At 38.6% G+C, this 20,436-nt stretch overlaps 1 protein-coding gene across 9 annotated transcripts in view; it reads left to right on the top strand.

Moving 5' to 3' along the window:
* The window catches only part of PTPRM (protein tyrosine phosphatase receptor type M), a 450,209-nt gene that overhangs the window by 124,296 nt on the left and 305,477 nt on the right, over window positions 1-20,436 (top strand). For all 9 annotated transcript variants that reach the window (XM_042870343.1, XM_042870338.1, XM_042870337.1 and 6 more), the window contains exon 3: window positions 15,564-15,829. In XM_042870343.1, the coding sequence (XP_042726277.1) occupies window positions 15,564-15,829 (266 nt within the window). The remainder of the gene's footprint in view (window positions 1-15,563; window positions 15,830-20,436) is intronic.

Below are 20,436 nucleotides of genomic sequence, written 5' to 3'. Positions count from 1 at the left end.
TCAGTGGTATGGCATACCTACAACAAGCCTGTTTCTTGCATAGCTTGTTTTCTTGGTTACCTAGATACATGGCGTAGCTTAAGGCTGCCTGCTTGTACAGAGCAATTTGCTTTTAATATAAGGGGCTAGAAGTAAAAAGCTATTGATGTGAAACACATTAATGATGAGTGACAGGCAGAAACATTAAAGCATAGTTGTGTTAAAGCCCTGCTGCAGCTATCATTGCTGCGGTCAGCCTTGAGCTCCCCGCTGCAGCATGTTGGCACGGGGACAGGGTGCTGGTGGTGTGCCAGCAAAGGCCGCTGCTCAGCAGTGTTTCAACAACCCCTACATAACGGGAACAGTTGAAAGGGGCATTTAAAAAAGTAAATAAGTCAATGAAATATGTGTAACATCCTAGGAGTAGGGAGGAAAGGGAAAGAGGCAGGCAGTAAGCGTGTCACATGTAACCATGTCTTCCTTTCTTGTCTAAGTGTAGGCTGACGACCTAGTGGGCATGTTGCAGGGGCTGGCTGCCACCCACTTCATCCCCCTGTCCCGAGTCAGGGTCTGTCCTACTGCACAGGAAAACACAGATTCTTTACTCTCTCCCTTGAGACTTTGAGCAGCCTTGGACTCCTAGCATCTCCCCTGAGCACTGGGGGACTCAGCCCAGTGTGATGCTTTTTTGTCCTCCCACCATCGCACCCAGGAGAAGGAAGGAAAGAGCAGCATCTTTATATGATGACTTGAGGCTTTCTCAGCAAGCAGCTCTGAAAGCTGCCATGGGAATGATTTATGGTGTCAGAGCAGTGGAATAGGCTGCCCAAAGAGGTTGTGGAGTCTCCTTCTCTGGAGATAATAAAAATCTGCCTGGATGCTTTCCTTTGTGATGTGCTGTAGAGATCCTGCTTTAGCAGGGAATTGGACTCACTGATCTCCAGAGGTCCTTTCCAGCTCCTGCAATTCTGTGGTCAGGGGACGCAGAGGGACCTACTCTCTCTCAGATGGTGTCTTCGGTTGGAGTTGGATTTTGGAGTTAGAGGCAGTGGGAGTAGAGAGCCTTGTGAGGGAGTAAGGGTATGCTGTACATTCATAACATGGGGAGAGTTGGAACTGCCCCACTGGGACAGCAGTTCTCAGAGAGGAGAAGCGTCCCCACGGGCAGTGTGGAGAAGCAGCTTGTGTCATGAGGGATACCTGCCTTAAATTATTGCAGAAAGGGACAAGGAGATCTAAAGGCATCACTTTTATTCCCTAGTTTTGAGTAGTGTAATCTGGTCATTTCTGCTTTCATGTCCAAATTTCAACCTAGAAACTTGAAAGGAAAGAGAATATTGTGAAAGAAGAAAAGGGCAGAGTATTTGTTATCTTTTCGTTTCATTTTTCTTTATCCTACAGTATCTTTAAATTACATGTAAATATACATTCCCCTGTGACAGCATTGAAAACAGTTGTCCTTCTTGCTGCCTCAGAATGATTGAAATTTCCAACTGTTCATTTCAGTTTTAATATTTAACATCTAGATTAAAATCTAGGCTTGATAAAAAATTTTCAGGAGTTTAAGTCAGTGTTGTCCGGACTCTTTTTGACTTAATCACTCTTACCAAGCCTTAATGTTTTTATGGACCACTAGACACTCTTAGAAAACACCATACAATTCACTCACTGAATATGGTTCTGCATGGCTCATTGACTCTAGCTCATTTGGGAGCTACAGGTCTGCTGAGAAACGCCTGAATACTATTCAAAAAGTAGTTTCAGGACAGAGTTTTGCTGAATTAATTAGTGCTTGCTTCTGGGGGCAAGAGTTCATTCAGATACTCTACTAAATATGTGCAGTATATTTTTGTGCCAATATAATTTTACAGCTTGTGGCTTCTAAATTGCTGTTTTAAGGTACTGTATTCTATTGACAAGTTAGTTCTCATGAACTCAGCTCCAGGTTTTCCCAATCAGGCATATCTGAAAATTGTATCCTTAAAGACAATGAATGATATTTCAGTTAACATTTTTTAAAGAGGGTGTGAAACATCAGGCCCTTGCAATAGCTCTAAGTTACGACTACAGAAAGCACCATGCAGAAATATTATGTAAGTACCTTCTCAATTTTTAATCCTGTTGAAGTCAAGTTAAATATCTAAGTGCTTTTCTGAATAATTCTTAACCACATGCTTAAGCTTTCTGGTTAATTAGAGTCTTACGCTTTCTTTTTTGAAAAAGCATCAACCTTATTGTTCTCTGCAGTGACAGTTGAGTTCCTGGGATCATGAATGATGAGAACTGGAACACTTATTTCAGTGAAGAATCAGGCCCAAGCTAGTATTTTAAATACATCTCCAGCACATTGGCATGAGGAAAAAAGGGATATCAAGCAGTATCCTCACTAGGGCTGCTCACATTAAAAAAAAAACCCCTTACCGTAATGATATGTATTTTTCTGAGATAAGTATGTATGTTATTTTCATTATGCATTCTGGTAGAACAATTTAGGAATGTTTTCTGTATTTAAGGTGGATCCAAGTTGATACTAACAAGGACATTGAAAATAGCTGTAGTGGTACAAAACTTAAAAGTGGGACTTGGGAAAAGTCTCTTTAAAAGAACAAGAAGTGAAATTCCTGCATTATCAGTATTCAGATGGTTTGGAATGTCTGCCTGTTTCCATAGGGAAGTAAAGTATTGCATAAATAAGCACAGATAAAGTGGCAACCTGCACAGCATTCATTCTTTGTGATGTAGTCTGTGACGTAATCTGTTCTAGATAAGAGCCTTTAAAAATAGATTCTACTGTACTGGCCAACATGTCCAGCATAAAATAGCCAAGAGAAAGTCTTTTTTGTTCCTGGAAGCCATAAAATTGTTTGGCTTTTTTATGAAAAAGGTTTTATTTTAGAGATTTCAAGTTTGTGGAATTAAAATCAAAATTATATTCTTTAGTTAAAATCATTGTATCTTAAATTCTTCTTATTTTATAAGAATAGCTTATGTGCTGAAATGCTTTTATCTAAGTCTGTAACCCTGCCATGTAACATAGACTCTTGGTAACACATGTCCCTTTAATTTTACTTGCTTTGGAATTTGTAAGCCACAGAGAAAAGAAGAAATCAGAACATCTAAGATACATCATTTTTGTCTCTATCATCGTTAATTTTAATGGAATCTCTAGAGGAGGAGGAAGCCTAAAACAAATGCATCTTTATCTGCCAATTTTTAGAAAATAACATGAGCTGCTTCTGTGGTAGATCTTTTTTTTTTTTTAAAAAAAAAAAAGACAGACATCCAGGAGTGGAGATGTGATGGGTACCTGATTACTGTACCGGGCAAGTCCAACTATTGTTACATTTCAAGCTGTGACATATTCACACACATACATGGATCCTGATGTAAATGAGTTAAATTCCATTTAAAAAAAAAAGATTTTGAAACTCGATAGGGTTTTTGTTTTTGTTGTCATTTTATAATTTACAAGCCCTAATTGTGTATCCTATTATAGCATTTTTAAAGCTTTTTATATTGTTATAATATAGGTTTGACTGTGCACACTGATTGCTATGAGACAATAAAAGGTAAATAGCTGATGTGCATAGCTGAGAAAGTGCAGTACCTTTTCCATTAAAGCATAAGCTCTCTTGTAGTTGCCAAAGGGCAGGCAATCACCTTTGTGCTGATGCCTCTTAGGGCTTCCTGGGGGAGCTGAGGCTCAAGGTCCTGAGCTGTGACACTTTTCAGCCAAACACGGGCCCTTGTATGCTGAACAGTTTCCTCCACAAGTACTAACTAAGGTCTCAGCAATGCTTCCTTGGGGAGAAATGCTGTAAGCGCTGATCTAAAATCATTTGTAGGTTAGCAGGGGCTGTGTTCTGTAGCATCATTAAGTGATTCGGAAAAGCAAACCAAAAATAGAAGTATCTTTTGGAGAAGCATCTCTGATTGTACTTAGACTGTGAACTTCTAATTGCTGGGCAGTATTTTTTACAAAAATAAAGAAGGAAATAAAATAATTTATGCTGTATGTGATCCATGCTAAGAGAGCTTTCAAAAGAATGTACAAATGAGAAAAAGATGGTTGCTTGGATTCAAAAGGAAAGGTTAAACACTACATTGTAGTCTGTTCCTTTTTTTTTTTTTTTTTTTATTCCACCCTAGTCTTTGATGGATATGGTAGATTTCTTGTGAGTTATCTTTGTGGAATCTAGTAAAACTAGGAATAAATTACTCCACTAAGAGAATGGCCCATGAGGCTAATATGCTCCTAAAATTACTGATATGTCAAACAAGATTTCAGAAGGCTCTGTATAGTGGTGGGATTTGGTGCTGTGGGCAGCATCAGTGTTTTGTTTTCTGTATTACAGATCTGTGACAGACTGTCAGGCATTTGGTGCCTCTGGAAGTGGAAATGAAAAGATGGATGGTTTGCATGCACTGTTACTGCAGAATCTAAACCAGGGCAATGCCTTAGTAGTAGTTTCACACACCTGACAGTGTTATGGTGGCAATTTGCCTTTATCAGTTAGCTTTATCAGTAGCCAATTGGCCATTGGGCAGGTGGCATTACTTTTCCAGAGAATACTATGTGCAGAAAGTACATGTCAGTTACACAGAAATGACAGTTTTTAACTGAAAAGCAACTTATTGCTGAGGTAATCTGGAATTTTGCAGAGTATGCATAGTTATGATCGTTAGTTAAACATTAACCTAGCAACCTATAGCTGAAACAAATTTGAATTTCTCTTAAAACTGTAAAGCTCACTGTCTCTGGGCATTGGGAAGCTTTTTATGTTAACCTCTGTATTTAGCAAACCTTTCAATCTGTCTCTGGGAAGGGAGAAGTGTACCAATAGCACTTAACCCTGTTCTTGGATATAGTCCTTTTCAATAAGGTCAACATGCAGTGTCAACCCATGTTCTCCCACACCCTGCTATTATTTTTACTTCCCTAAAGCTTTTACCTGAAGAGTACCTGAGAGCTCACCTTAAATAGCTAAAACTGATGTCAGTTTATCTCCTGGGTATTACTTCTTTAATGCTGAATTGCATAGCTGAATGGTTTACAAAAATAGACTAATATTGTTGTACAGTAACAGAGAGCATGCTTATAAAAGGAGACTTCCTGGGCTATAGCATTAATTGTTGGTATGTGATATTTAGCTTAAGAGGTATTTATATTCAGTGGCAAAAGAAGCTGTCTTGTTCTTTGAATACCAAATTGTAATAAAATGTGATAGGTAAAGGAATCATGGGAAACATGGCTTAGTATTTTTTCTTGCTACCCTCACTGCATGTGTGACCTCTAATGTGGTGGCTGATGGCAGAAATGTAGCTGGGTTTGGGAGGAACCAACATGGGAAAATGAAGTGATGGAGGGATAAAAGAGGCTCATCAAAAGTGGATAGCTGATCACCTGGTATTCTTGTGTGACCATGCCTGGTGCTGTACTGCACTCTGTCCTGTGGCTTTATTAAATGATTTTTTTTTTAAACCATTTTATATGTGCCTGCATGTTGTGTCTTGAGTGTGTTTGGGAATACTCACGAACTTCAAGCCAGACTAACCAGGGGGTGGTGTAGAGGTTTTGAGTCCCAGCAGCTGGTGTGGGATGGTGAACACTGAGGGCTTTTGGGTCTGGAGCCAGCACTTGTGGGCTGGGGAGTACAAGCCATTACCAAACTTCAGTCTCTGTTAAGTGGAGGGGAGGACCAGGATAGTGCTGTCCATGCTGTTTGTGTGAATTCCATATATGTTCACCAGTTTTACCAGTTCACCAGCACCTTTACCAGTAGTGCTGGTAAAGGCACTGTTTTTTTTGTCTCTGTTGATCCATGAGGCCAGCTTTCCATGTGTGTGCTGGTGACTCCATCCTATTATCTTGCAAGCAGAAAGAATGTGTAAAAAACTTCCATGCACATTTTGTCATTCTGTGTGTGACAAATAACATAGTGGTTCAGAGTATCTTCTAAAACTAATTTTTGTATGCGTGTTATATGCTATGAAATTCCATCATTGGTAGCTACATGTTTTTTTGGTTAGGTGCAGTCCTTTGAAAGGGAGAGGAAGATTTCTTTTTTGAGAATACCTGACCATGGATGATGCTTTTCCAGGGAAGAATGGGGCAATGATAGATGATAGACTGGAGAACTTGCACTTGCAGAGGTTTTTTAGAATAATGGGGAACAGGGCAGAGATGATGAAAAGGGGAGATTTTTCTGTTGACCTGAGGGAGAACAAGTAGAGCTATTCAAAGTTACTGGTGTGAAAAGCTGGTCTGATGGAAAGGGCCCCTGTTGCAAAGATAAAGTTGGGCAGAAAAGATGCTTGTTTTCAAATGTCTGTATTTTATCTCTTTCACCTGAAGAAGCTAGGTTTTCAAACAGAAGAAAGTTTGTTCAAGTTTATCTTATAATAAAACATAGCTTCTTCAAAGCCTGTTTGGTATTTTTGGTGCGTTTGCTTTAAAGAAGAGGTGCAGACAGGTCTGCATCAAAGCTCTAGCATGTCTGAGATGCAGTCATAGCATAAAAGTTGAAGATGTTATAGCTGGTAAAAAAAAAAAAAAAAACCAACACAAAAGCACGTTAGGTCAGCTTTAAGAAAGATCCGGTGTGTAGCTTTTATAAATCAGTTTACTGCTTTTACAATTTCTAGCATGGTTTTTGCTGCTTACAGAAGCTGTTGCTAGGGCTGGTAGAGCTAGCAGACCTTATCACGTTAGGCCTAACATAGGATGAGGGATCTCACGAAAATTAAAACAAACAAAAATGTTGTCTCATGCCAAATTTGCCAACTGCAGTGCATAGTTCCTGAAAAAGAAACAAACAAACAAAAAACACTCCCAGGCAGTTGTAAACCATGACAAGTTGGCTGCCAGAGTGTTTCCTGAGTGACTGTGGCTTGTACGCAGAGTAGCTTGACTGCTTTGAGACTTTATCCTCACTATACTTCCAAACTAAGGGAGGGTTAGCCTGTAATTGGATTTGCTTTGTGTTCAGGCAAATCAAATTGTTTCCTGCTTAAAAAATAAAATAAATCAAGTTGCTTTCACAAGTGGATTTGGAGTTCAAATGATATTTCTTTTTCCTGTCTTTGTTTTATACATAGCCTACAGTAACTTTCATTCCAAATCAACAGTCTGTTGTTGACACAATAGAAAAGAGGGACACCATCGAGATGGACCTGGACACGCTTGAAAAGTGGGCATGTGGGAATCTAATGAGATTTAACAAGGCCAAGTGCAATGTGTTGCTCTCAGGTTAAGGCAGTCCCAGATATGAGTATGGACTGGGAGAAGAACTCATTGAGAGCATCCCTGCTGAGAAGGACTGGGAGTTTTGGTGGATGAAGAGTTTGACATGAGCCAGCAGTGTGTGCTTGCAGTGCAGAAAGCCAGCTGTGTCATGATCTGCATCGAAAGAGGAGTGGCAAGCAGGGAGAGGGAGGGGATTGTCCTCTGCTCTGCCTTTGTGAGGTCTCATTTTAGAGTAGCATAAGAGGGATGTGGAGCTGTTGGAGCAGGTCCAGATGAGGTCTGCAAAGATGATCAAAAAGCTCTAGTGTCCCTCCTTTGAAGAAAGGTTGAAGGAGTTGGGCTTATTTTCACTGGAGATTTATTCTAGTTTGGATGTCTATATTCAAAGAACGATCTTTGTCCTTCTTGTGTATTTACATAAAAGAAGTGTTGGGAGTATCTACTGTGACAACCTCATAAGGGAGTACACCTTACACTCCCATCTTGGAAGCACACTGTCCCCCATGCTAAGGGCTATCTTGCTTCAAGCTTGAGGGTAGAAATTAGTCCAGTATGTTTTCATGATATTTTATATGAAGGAAACTATGGAAGGACCACTATTGTTCTCTAGTTCTGGTTAATAGAAATTGATTATTTTGAATGTCTGTCTGTTTTGTCTACAGAATACTCAATCAACCTGAACTTGTCTTTTCTAGTCCCAGGGAGATGCTTCTGGATAGCATTTTAACCAGACTAGGTCTCAATCTGTCTATCCTGGATTTTTTTTTTCTTTCTGTCATAAATTTTTTTTTATTTTTTTTCCCTAATACCTCTCATCCCAGTCTCCCTCACTTCATTTTCTTTTCTTCACCTATGACTTTCATGTTTTTGTTCTCAAGTTGACCCTCCACCAGGGAATATTTTTATTTGTGCTAGTTAGTACACAATGTAGTCCAACATATAGACTATTTGCCTTTTCTTACTTTGCTTTTTACTTTTTGTTTAAACACGATTGGTTCAGAAATTCAATCTGAAACTTCAGATAGATCTGTTTAAATTTGTCCATAAGCAGTTGTTTTCTTCAACAGCTTCTGAACTTCGTAAGGACTTTCTATATGTTGCTTGCTTTTTATGAAGAGGTAATGTTAGTCATATAAGAAACAGCTTTCCAAATATCCGTGTAATGTTTGAAAATATAGAAAAGTCATGAAGGAAACAGAACGCAGATTATAGGACAAACAGAGGAATTCATTAAATACTGAAAAAGGTTAGAAAAACAGCATTCTTCATAAAGCAGATCTTTTAGACATTACTGGCTACTGCAAAAGTGATAGCAGAAATACGTGACTCAGAAATATGTGATTTCATGTTTGTATTTGATGAAATTATAACAAAATAATGGAAGATGTGTCTATGCATAGTAGATGAGGAAAAATTTGAAGAAATTGTATATGATGAAAGAATTATCAGACCTATTAGGCTTATAGTTTTGGGTATATGTATTGTGTATATGTATATATGTTTTGGTAAAAGTGGATTGATTCACTTTTCTGACGGTGTACAGGATTTATGCTGAAGCTGTTTAACACTTTTTTTTCTTTTCAAGAGTTTCAGGCATTTAAAATTTGAAAGAAATATCTTAAAAGTTAGGTTGATCATATTTGTTGCTAGGATTGATAATGATTACAATGCAAAGTTTAATGTGGGACAGTGCTCAAGAGAAGGCTGACAATTCATCTGAAAAATTAATATAAGATGAATAACAGAATTGATGGATATTAGTTGAGGCAGCAAAAGGAAGATTTTCAACTGGTGTGCTCTGGCACCCCCTGTTTTTGCCAGTCCAAATGAAGCTTTACTGATTTTTATGTGCATTTTCCCTACAGCGTGGCATCTGGAGGTGTTGTACCTAAGTAGAAGTTCCTAGTTTTTCATGAACTGTTAGCCATGCTTTGAGAGCCTTCTCAAATCAACATCAACTTCATAACTTTCAGACGTTACCTGAAAATGTATCTTTCTTTATCTGAAAACATAGTAAATAGTAGGAAAAAAAATACTAGAGACAAAATGTTTTCTGTTTGTTGTCTTCAGAGTCCAAAACTGACTGTCATCAGATTTCAGTTTCTCCACTTTCTGCAGTGCTTTCGAGAGGTCCATACAGATAACAGATATTGCCTTTGCTCTACCCGAAGTTAGGACCCACAATGCTTGAGCCTTGCAATTCATCTGCACATGCCTAGAAAGTCCAGTGTCTTTGATGGTCATCTTTGGTTCTGTAAACTCACAGTAGAAATGATGCCATGGTAGCCACCTGTAGTGAGTTGACTGTAGCGGGGCATTTAGGGAATGCTGCTTACATCTACCTAATCAGAGAAATTTTGATAATGAGTGTTTTAAATATTTTCTGACCTTAAGGTGATAGGTTTCTGCCTGTACACCCTACCTGTAGGGTGTAAGGTAATACACAGAATGTCTAGTCTTAAAATAAGAATTTCCACTTCATTTAGCACAGTTTTCAAATATTGAGAGCCAAAATCATCAAACACTGATGTTTACGTAAGTCAAACTCCAGTATGTTTTTACTTATGTTTATTATTCTATCAGTGAAATCCCAGTTACTGGGTAAGTTATGTCGTTACAGTCAGGAAGGAAAACTAATCATTTGTGTTCAACCATGCTTAGGACTTGTGAAAAATCAGCAAAGTAACTTTCTTTGCTCCCGAGTCAGATTTTCTTCATGCATGAAAAACGATACGGCGTTCAATTCCATTGCATTTGTCATTCCAAGTATAAAAAGCATCTCTTAACAAGGTGGTGTGACACAGCGAAAACTTACAGAAGTGACTGGAAAATCTCTCTTGTGCCATTTCCATCACTTTTGTAGAAGTGTATATTGCTTTTCCAGTTGTCAGAATATTTTTTTAAACACGCACTGGGATTTTTTTGCTGTTCTTGTGTCATTCTATCTTTTGGGCAGCTTTTTGTGCACAAAACCCTGATAAGAACTGTCATGATACTATTCATTGCTAGATAGCTGGTGGAATAAATACCATAGTATTTTCATTTTTCTCTATGCTTGCCTCACTGGAAATTTCCATTGATGTTAATAATGAGAATTACTGGATATTCAGTTGCCTGTTTACTCGGGACCAAATCTAGTCTGCGTTGTCTCTTTCCAGTGTTGCATCTTAGAATCGGTGTTTCAGTGAATTTGCTGAACTATCACAATGAGGAATTCTTAACAACAGCAGTAAGCGTAGCAAATCCACCAGTTCCTTGAATTAAACCCTCTGGGTAAAATGATGAAATATGGATGATTAGAAACTTTGTGGCTTTTAACGCATGTGGATTAAAGAAGCCTGAATTTAATGAATATTGAGCTCTATTAGCTGCCTTAGGTTTTAGTTGCTTGATTTAAGTGTGTAGTTTTGAACTACTAATTTGCATGTAGTTCCTAAACATAGAGTTAAGCGCTGCACCCAAGAAAATCCCATTTAAACTTTTTGACTGAGGAAAATTGTGTTTAAACGTGATACTACTACTAGGGAACTACATCTGTGAAAAGGAGCATATTTATAGTAAAATGTATATTTGCCATGTCTTCTGTGGAGAACTGAATTGATCTTAACTTTGCGTTGCCTTGTTGGAATCCCAGTCTAGTTCCTGTTCCCTTGCAGGCAATTGTTACCTAGTAGATAAACCAGTGAATGTCTACATGTATTTCTTGCAGTGCGTTTGTCAGATGCCCAAATGTGAGATACATATTCTGGGGAGCCTATCCATTATCTTGCTACTGCCTTCTAGCAAAGCAAGTGCTATGTCAGTTTTTTTCCTTTCATGGATGAGAACTCTTTTTCTTTCCTTTTTTATTTTTTTTTTCTTTCAGTCCAAATTGTGTGTTTCTGTATTGAGTTTCTCCACATGCTTTAGATGTTTATATCCATCTGGCATAGTATTACTGTAGCAATCAGTTTAACAGATGACAATAGTAAAAGCTGTAAGAGAAAATTTCTACATGATTTAACATTGAAGACAAGTTGATTTGGAAAAAAAAAAAAAAAAAAAAAACCATAAGAAAGATTTTTAATGCATTCAATTCACTTTTTTTTTCTTTACACATACTGTGTGGTTTCAAGTAAGATGCACCTAATAGTCTTTAATGATTATGCCTTTTCATTTTAATGCCTAATAGTTTGTTTTTCTTTCTTGTGAGGAAATCCACAGATAAAAGTAGGTGTAGAAACAGGCTCAAATTTTAATATGTTGTGCATTATTTTGCTCTAGATCTTACAGAGTTTGCTCTTACTTTCACCTAATGTAAGGAGTTACATGCTACTTTGATCTCTGGAAGTGAACGTATCAGAGTTCACGTGAAGGGAAAAAGAGGTGCTGCCCAAACAAAACAGATTAAATTTTTTAATGAGATGGTAGGCTTTCAAGAGTAAGGGCCAATAAAGGGTTAAGCACCAAGTAAGGGCTTTCATGACTATTTATTACTCGTTTTCTTTCAGATTGACTTTATTCAAACCCTTAGAATTTTCATGACTTCCTCTGAAATTTAGATTTGCCCACAGGCTTCTGGTTGGGTGCACTCAAGGCTTCCCATGCCCATGCTTCACATCCTACAGGCCTCTATAAAAGGTCTAAGCATTTATCTTCGGAAGGGCTGTGCTAGCTACTTCGGGTGGTCAGAACACATTCTTGTACCTTGAGGAAAGCATGTAATTTCAGAGATGAGTAATATTGAAGATGTTCTATCTACATTCGATTTTTCTTCCCTGGCTATCTTGAAATGGCTATGCATTGAATGGACTGACATCAGATATCTGAAAGTACAAGGCACTTGGGATTTTCATTCTGATGCAGGGAAGCTCTCCAGTATTTGATGCAAGAAGGCTCTTCTGTTGCTCTGTTTTGAAGCCAGGATCTTACAGTTGAGTGTTCGTGTATCCATCTTGTACGTGCCTGGTTTCTTCAGAAATATTACCTGAAGTGCTGTCTAGAGGCTGTATTTAGGCTTAGGACAGATGTTACTATGTTTGAAACAGCATGCAATGGCAGATTACTTAACTCTAGATTTAGCATGCAGTTAGGTGATCAAATGTCTTAGTTTACAGCTTTGTTCAGTGTTTGTGTGAATGAGCGTCCTGCTATAGATGAGCTAGAAGAAGAGAAACTTCAGCTTCTGAAAGTGGTGGTTGGTGAGACCTTTGTAAGTGGAAACTGTCCAGAAAGACCTTCAGGTGGGGTTTGATGGTGTTCTCATACAGTCCAGAGTTCAAACAATTAAAAGGATATGTTTAGATTGTCTCCTACTCTTTATCTCGTGGACTAGAAAGAGCTTGCCAAATTCTTCATAACAGAACATATCCTAAGTGTTGGAAGGAATATAGTTTTATTTCATGCCTTTTAAGGCAGGAAAAAACCGATAAGACTAAATAAAATTTGTTTGCTTCCTTTTTGTACTCAGATAATTATTTTGTGGATTTTATTTGATACCTGTTGTGTTTTAAAGGTGAGAAAATGTCTTATTAGTAATAGAACAGGAATATCTCTTGTTCTAGCTGGGTGTCGATTTATTCTTCACCTTTCAGCATCCTAGTTAATTATTGAACAACAGGATCTAAAAGTCCAGCACAGCAGGATTTTATACTTTGATCAGCCCAAAACCATAAACATCTTAGGAACCAGTGTACTGAAGAAAAGTATTGGAAAGATTGAAAATGCTAACTTTAGTTTCCTGTGTACATGAAAATAAGGAAATAGTTCTTCTCTTATTGTATTATTGCCGAAGTTAATTCTATGTTTTCTGTGCTGAGGTATTTGAAGATGTTTGTATTGCAAGTTAAAAACACAGATGGAATGCTGCATGAAAGAGGTGCACTGGTTTGACAGACTGAAATGGGGGGAGAGCACGTGTGCAAATTCAGCAAAAGTAATAAATAGCATTATTTTCTGAGCCCTGACCAGGAGCAAGGATGCCACTCTCGCTGCTGCATTTGGAATACTAAGGAGGCTCTTCTTTTCTCATCACTGGGTCCTCCAACATTTTAGACAACTGAAACACAGCAAAAAATAAAATGTGGTAAATGTATGTACGGACTGTAGATTCAAGAATGGTGTAATCAGAAACTCATAGAAACCAATCCTTGCATAGAAAAGCACTTGACTTTCTTTCTGCTGAATTAAAAATAAAAGTCAAATTGTTAGCAGTGTGTGAAAAGCCAGTGTTAGGAACACTAAAAAATGAAATGAATTTTAAGTGTAGTATGAGTTTCTAATTGGAGAAGCACATTTAGTGACATTGACTTACATTACTATTGCATAAGCATTCATCCCAGTATGCTATTCTACCTTTTAGGTGGTAAAACATTCACATTCCTTTGCATCACATTTCATTTCTGTTTTTGTAAACTTGAGAAAATCTATTATTTGACTTGATTGAAAATTAATTAGATGTTATACTTGATAAATAATTTAGGGTAGCTGCAAAGTGTATTATTGCATAATTAAATATGATTAAGATGAAGGTATGGTCTGGACTGAAGTTCTCCAGACACTTGCACTCAAGTGTCATTTCCAGAAATGACATTGGAGTATGCATCTGATTGAAATTCCAGACCATCAATTCCCATCAAACTGAAAAAGTCAGAAGTTGTTTTTTAGTAACTGTTTGTGAAATGTTTGTGCTTCTGTTTTTACAAAAATAGTTAATGATGCATTTATAGCATGTGCCTCTAACATATTTGTTTTCTAACATATCTGTTTTCTTTTGACTTTTATGACAAGTGCAGGGTTTCAAATACCTTTCTATTGCTATCTTAATTGTGTTCTGTTGATAAATCCTCATTTGAAAGTAGACATGTTGAATTTTATTTCCTTCTATGGTATCACAGCATATGTATTAGTTGAGTTATCTCTTTTGGCTTTGGATTTGTTCAACACAGACATATGAATATCTTTTTTAGTTTTTTAGTTGCAAATCTGGTGTGTAAATTGATTATTTTGAAGGTGTACCTCAATAAAACACATTAACAGGCACTGAAAAAGAGCCCATAAATTGAGTAGATGTTCATGTGAGGGTTGTTTGAGTGTAACTTCATGTGGACTATGCCTTTACATTTCTTCTTGCTGTTGGGGTGGATAATATTGTAACATTACACCTCCTCCTCCTGCGTGCTTTTTTTCTTTTCTGTAGAACTTAACCAATTTGCTGGGTGTTTTCCTTCTTTTCTAAGCTCCTGAAGCCAGGAGACAATCAAGTGACCTTCACTGAAGGAACTGGGGTTCTTTAGTCTGTGGAAAAGGAGACTGAGGGGAGATGCTATTGCTCTCTTCCAAAATCTGAAAGGTGATTGCAGCAAGAACGGGGTTGGTCTCTTCTCACTGGTGACAGGTGACGGGATGAAGGGAAATGGCCTCAAGCTAAGCCAGGGGAGGCTTAGGTTGGATATCAGGAAACACTTCTTTACAGAAGGGGTTGTTAAGTGCTGGAATAGGCTCTCCAGGAAGGTAGTTGAGTCACCATCCCTGAATTTATTTAAAAGCTGCTTGGATGTGATGCTCAGGGACGTGATTTAGCAGAGGGTTGTTAGAGTTAGGGTAGAATGGTTAGGTTGCGATTGGACTTGATGATCTTTAAGTTCTTGTCCAACCTGAGCAATTCTATGGTTCTGTGACCACACTTAATCAGTAAAAGCAGCTGATAAGCTGAAGTGAGCCTAAGGAATCAGGAACATTTTAAACTGCATCCCTATTAGATACAGCATCCCAACATCTGTACTCACATCTGTCCTCGATTTCAATTGGACTAAGCAGACAGAAGTGCTTGAATAGTTTCCACCTCTGACTGATTCTCTTCTAGTATCTGTAGATTTACTGCAGTGCTGATCATGACAAGGTTTTTTTCTTTTTTTTTTTCTTTCTTTCTTTCTTTCTGTGCATGGAAAATAAGGATTCTAGTACTTACTAGCCTTGAAAATAATCTTAAGATTCTTGAAAGCGATTTGAGGTTAAATACAGTTTATAATGATGTGGAATGGAATAGCGATATGACTGGAATAGACTCCTCAGGGAGTTGATTGAGCTGCCATCCCTGGATGTGTTTAAAAACCATTTAGATGTGGTGCTCAGGGACATGATTTAGCAGAGGGTTGTTAGAGTAGTATGGGTAGTATGGTTAGGTTGTGGGTGGACTCGATAATCTTTAAGGTCTTTTCCAGCCTGAGTGATTCTATGATTCTATATTACTAGAAGCAAGTTAAAAAATTATTTTTTAATGATGCCTTAGTTACAGATTACTGTAACAGAAAAGGAAGGTGAAATAATGAGAAATTGAAATAGTGACTTTGTTTTGCAGGTTCTTTCATGTTGGTGAATACATCTGGGAGATATGCAGGACAGAAAGCTCACCTCCTGATGCCCCATCTAAAAGAAAATGATACGCATTGTATTGATTTCCACTATTATGTTTCAAGCAAGAGTGGATCTAGCCCTGGCACTTTGAATGTGTATGTGAAAGTTAACGATGGACCTATTGGTAACCCAGTGTGGAACACATCTACTACTAGTACTTGGAACAGAGCAGAACTGGCAATTAGCACTTTCTGGCCCAATTTTTATCAGGTATGTTTTGTTTTTTATGGAATTATATTTCTCGTAGTCAGCACCTGGCTCTAAATTATCATTTTGACTTAAAAATCAAAATATTTTTCAGTATGTTTAATTGATCTTTATCTTACATTTTTGCAGATAAGTGTTTTTACATGCATACAGCTATGTTTAAATGTTTACATATATTTACAGAAATATGAGATGCATTCATACACACGCACGCACTTCATATTTATGACAGATGCGAGCCCAGAATTATGAACTAAATGAATACCATGGAGAATTTACATGGATGGCCCATAGACCAGAGGAATAATAAGTGTATGCGTACATATGTCAGTAAGGAAGATAAGTGATAGTAATTAGTTGTGTAGATGTGTAGAAATTAGTAATTAGATGTGTAGAAACTGTGGGGCAGTGATGTAAATGGTATGGAATAAGGCATGAATATCGTCTTAGTTTCATAAGTTGGGTCATAATTCTTCAGAGTGTCTGTTATGATGCTATGTTTTGCTGCTAAGAGAAAAATGATGTTGATAACACACCAATGTTTATAGTTGCTGCTCATCAGTGTTGTACAGAGCCAAAGCCATTCACAGAGAAGGGTCCAAGGAGCTGGGAGGGAACAGAATTAGGACAGCTGTCTTAAACTGGCCACCGGGATATTCCATACCATACGACATCATAAGAAGGGGTTTTGAAGGGGATGGGAGTTCATCTCACTCTCTTCCACTGCTCAGGGGCTAGCTGGGTGTCAGTCTGGAGTGGTGAGCAATTGTTTGTGCATCATTCGTTATATACATTTATATATCTTTATATGTTTGTCATAATTATTATCTTTTCCTCTACTTTGATAAATAGTTTTATCTCAAACTGTGAGTTCTACTTCATTTTTTTCTTTTTGATTCTCTCCCCCAGCAACACTGGGAAGGAAGAGTGAGTGAACAACCATGTGGTGCTTAGCCACCTGCTGGTTAAACTGCAACAAATGTGGATGAAATAATCATGTTGAAACAATCAAGAATTTCTTCTATTGATTCCAGTCAATCACTTTAATTTCTCGATAATAAATCCAGTAATTCTTTCAGTTCATTAAGGATGCTGGAATTGAATGTCAATAGATTTTACTGCATTAGAGTCTTCAGGTTTGATTTAGATGATGAATACTTGTTGACCAATGCAGTCAGAAATGGAACAACAGCTACCAAAGGAATGTTCTTCTGATTACATCCTAAAGATTTAGTGAGAATCTCACTTGCCAGTTTCTTGAAAGTACTGTATGGAAGCCTTAATAGGAGCAGACCAAAGGTATTACTTAGGTACCTATCATTTTCACTTGCACTGTGTTTGGTTCCCCTGGTCTGACATTTTTCACTCATTATTTGAAGCTTTCACGAGGAAGGCTATCTCAAAGATGGGGACTGCAGATGTCCTTCTACAGTGTTTTCTATGTGTGTGTTATACAGAGAGTGACAGCAGTTTGATTCCTACATCAATATCCTGACCACTACTATCACGTATGGTAGAACCTTGTTTCTGTTTCTGCATGTGCCAGGAGTGACCAGGTGTTGATTCTTGAAGGACATCCAGGGTAAGTTTATGGATGTCTCAGCAAGCCTCACTGGAAGAATTCAAGGTGTGGGTCACCTAAAGTGGGCTATTGATTCAGTGGAGGATACTGGCATCTCTTCCAGAAGATCAGGCCTATTAGGAAAATTTAGGTTATCCTAAGCATTGTAGGAAAATCTGCATACTACTTAAAGCCTCATGCTCTAAAGAGGCATCTTGACCACAGAGTCCAGGCTTGGTTTAGCCGTACTTCTACCTCTCACAAGGTGAAAGGGCACCTTTCTTGAAGGTTGTATGCCACACATTACCAATTTCATGCTACTGTTGAGAATGCCCTCCAGTGATACCAAAGAGCCTTTCTATCTTGACTGTAACAATGAACCTCAATGGGCAATAGAAGAGTAGAGCGTTCCACATAGAATTTCACAGCTAGTATGGGTTATAACTCTGGCTGCTTTGTAACAGAACATCTTCTGGAGGTATTTATGAGCTTTCTGGGTTGTCCAGGAGAGTAGTATGATGTGTGTACATTTTGCAGACGCTGGGTGAACATACAATTGTGTTGTTTATGCTTTGGTCTGGAGTTAGGTTGTCCACACTGGAGTTTAGAGTGAGTTAAGGAAGAAACTTAAGATTTAATTCCTTCTGAAAAGAGTCTGGTTTGGATGCAGCAGAACTGCTCTGCGAACCAACAGGCAGTGAAGATGAGGAAAGTGTTTCAAAGCCTCACTAAAGCTCTGAAACAAAGTAGTAATGTGTGGGGGGGAATTTTAACAGAAGAAGCACAGACTCTTGATAAGTAAGTTTAAGCTAAATTAAAATTCTGATAAAAATACTGCAATTTGAGAGAGTTTAAAATCTGTTGTTGATAATAATAATAATCTGTATCAGATTTCTAACAATATGACACATCTAACTGATGTCTCAGGAATATTGATATTTGGCCACTGAAACAGAAAGATAACCTTTCTCTCAAGACCTGAACCCAGGACTGTTCGCCTTTATTCATAGGTGAACCCTTATATGCTTGGATCAGTTACTGCAGTTTAGGAAATTACTGTGCATCACCTTATGTAAAATAGACACCTAGATATTTTGACACAATCTACCCTTCCTTCACTGAGGACTATATTAAGTCATTTTCATTGCATTTGCTGCATAAATTGTGAAATTACTTCTGCTTAAGAATTGCAATTTAGTTGATGTGCCAAAATGTATTATAGCAATATCCATGGAGGTCCAAGGAATCAGTTTAAAATAGTATAGCTTCACTATTTTGTTGCAGATGAACTAATTTATTCTTGAAGAAGCTCTCTCTCCATCTTCATATTTCATGGCCATTGCCAATTTGTTTGCCTCCATTCTCTTAGAAATCTCTAATGCATTTTCCTTACTGATACAGTGATGGAATTTCTCTTTATTTCTCATGGAATCGTAGAATTACAGAGCATCCTGAGTTGGAAGGGACCAAATGATCATCCAGTACAGCTCCCAGCTCCACACAGACCACGCAAAATTAAAACCTTATGTCTGAGAGCTGTGTCCCAACATTCCTTGGACTCCAGTACTTGAGGCCATGACCACTGGGCAGCCCGTTCCATGCCCACTACCTTCTGGTGCAGCATCTGTCCCTCACTCCCAGCTGCCCTCCCCTCTCAGCTCCATGCCTTTCCCTTGCGCCCTGTTGCTGTCACACAGGGCAGAGCTCAGCGCTGCCCTCCGCTCCCTGTGAGGAGTTACAGCTGCCAACAGAACTCCCCTCAGCTCCTCTGTTCTGGGTGAGCAAACACAGGGATTTCAGCCGCTCCTCATACATGTTGTTCTCTAGACCCTTCACAATCTTTGTAGTGCTCCTTTGGACACTCTATCATAGTTTTATGCCCTTCTTTTGTGGGGCCAAAACTGCACTTAGTGCTGGAGGTGAGGCCATACAGAGAAGAGCAGGACAACCCCTCCTTTCCCGTCAGTGGCAGCGACCCTTCTGGCTGCCAGGGCACACTGCTGACACATGTTTAACTTGCTGTCAGCCATAACCCTCACATCCCTTTCCAAAGGACAGCTCTCTAGCCTCTCATCCCCAGTCTGTACATATATCTTGGGTTGCCTCGTCCCAGGTGCAGAGTCCTGCACTGGCTCTTTTGTGCTATTTTAATCTGTTTGCAGGCTCTTTCCTCTTCGTGGAGTCTATTCTGGGGATAGGCAAGAGGTTAGCTGCAAGCAGCTGGGAGGTGGAGAGAAGCTATATGTGGATCTTGTGAGAATGTGCATTGAAGTTAGATGAGAGCTCAGACTGCTTAACATGCGGTGGGAGGAAGCAGAGGACCCACCTGAGAGGTGTCCTGCAACAGCTCAGTTTCTTGAGCTCCTGCTCTTTTGATTAAAAAAATCCTTAGCTTTTTTGTCACAGACTCATGTCTTTTTCACATAAAATCCGAAAGCTCCAGAACTTTTTATCAGGATTTATCAGTGGCTGGGTGACAGAATCACAGAATCACCAAGGTTGGAAAAGACCAAAAGACCTTCAAGATCATCCAATCCAACCATCTACCTATCACCAATAGTACTCACTAGACCATGTTCCTCAACACAAAATCCAAACGTTCCTTGAACACCTCCAGGGTCGATGACTCCACCTCCTCCCTGGGCAACCCATTCCAGTGTCTGACCACTCTTTCAGAAAAGTAGTATTTCCAAAAATACTTCTTTCCTAAAAGTCTTCTGATAATATTGTTTAAGGAATGATAGGGGCCTTTTTAACTTTTCACACATGAAGGCTGGTAGTTTCCTGAAAGTAGTGTCCAGGAAAAGGCTCTGCTTTAGCAGATGAAGGGAGAAAGCAACACAGTGCTCTGATTTGCTTTTTTGTATCTTAAGTTGCATATTCATGTGGGCATCTGCATCCCCTGTGAATGCACTATAATTCCATTCCATTAATAGGATATCCTACAAGGTTTCTAGCTGCAGATGAAGCCAAGATGTACTACAGACAAATTGTATGATAACATTCCACAGTTGTAATATTTATATAACCCAGGATGCATAAAAACAGT

The sequence above is a fragment of the Lagopus leucura genome, unplaced genomic scaffold, assembly GCF_019238085.1.
Source record: "Lagopus leucura isolate 7727_CA_CO unplaced genomic scaffold, USGS_WTPT01 Super-Scaffold_100002, whole genome shotgun sequence".
Lineage (NCBI taxonomy): Eukaryota > Metazoa > Chordata > Aves > Galliformes > Phasianidae > Lagopus > Lagopus leucura.
This window is presented reverse-complemented; position numbering and strand designations above follow the sequence as displayed.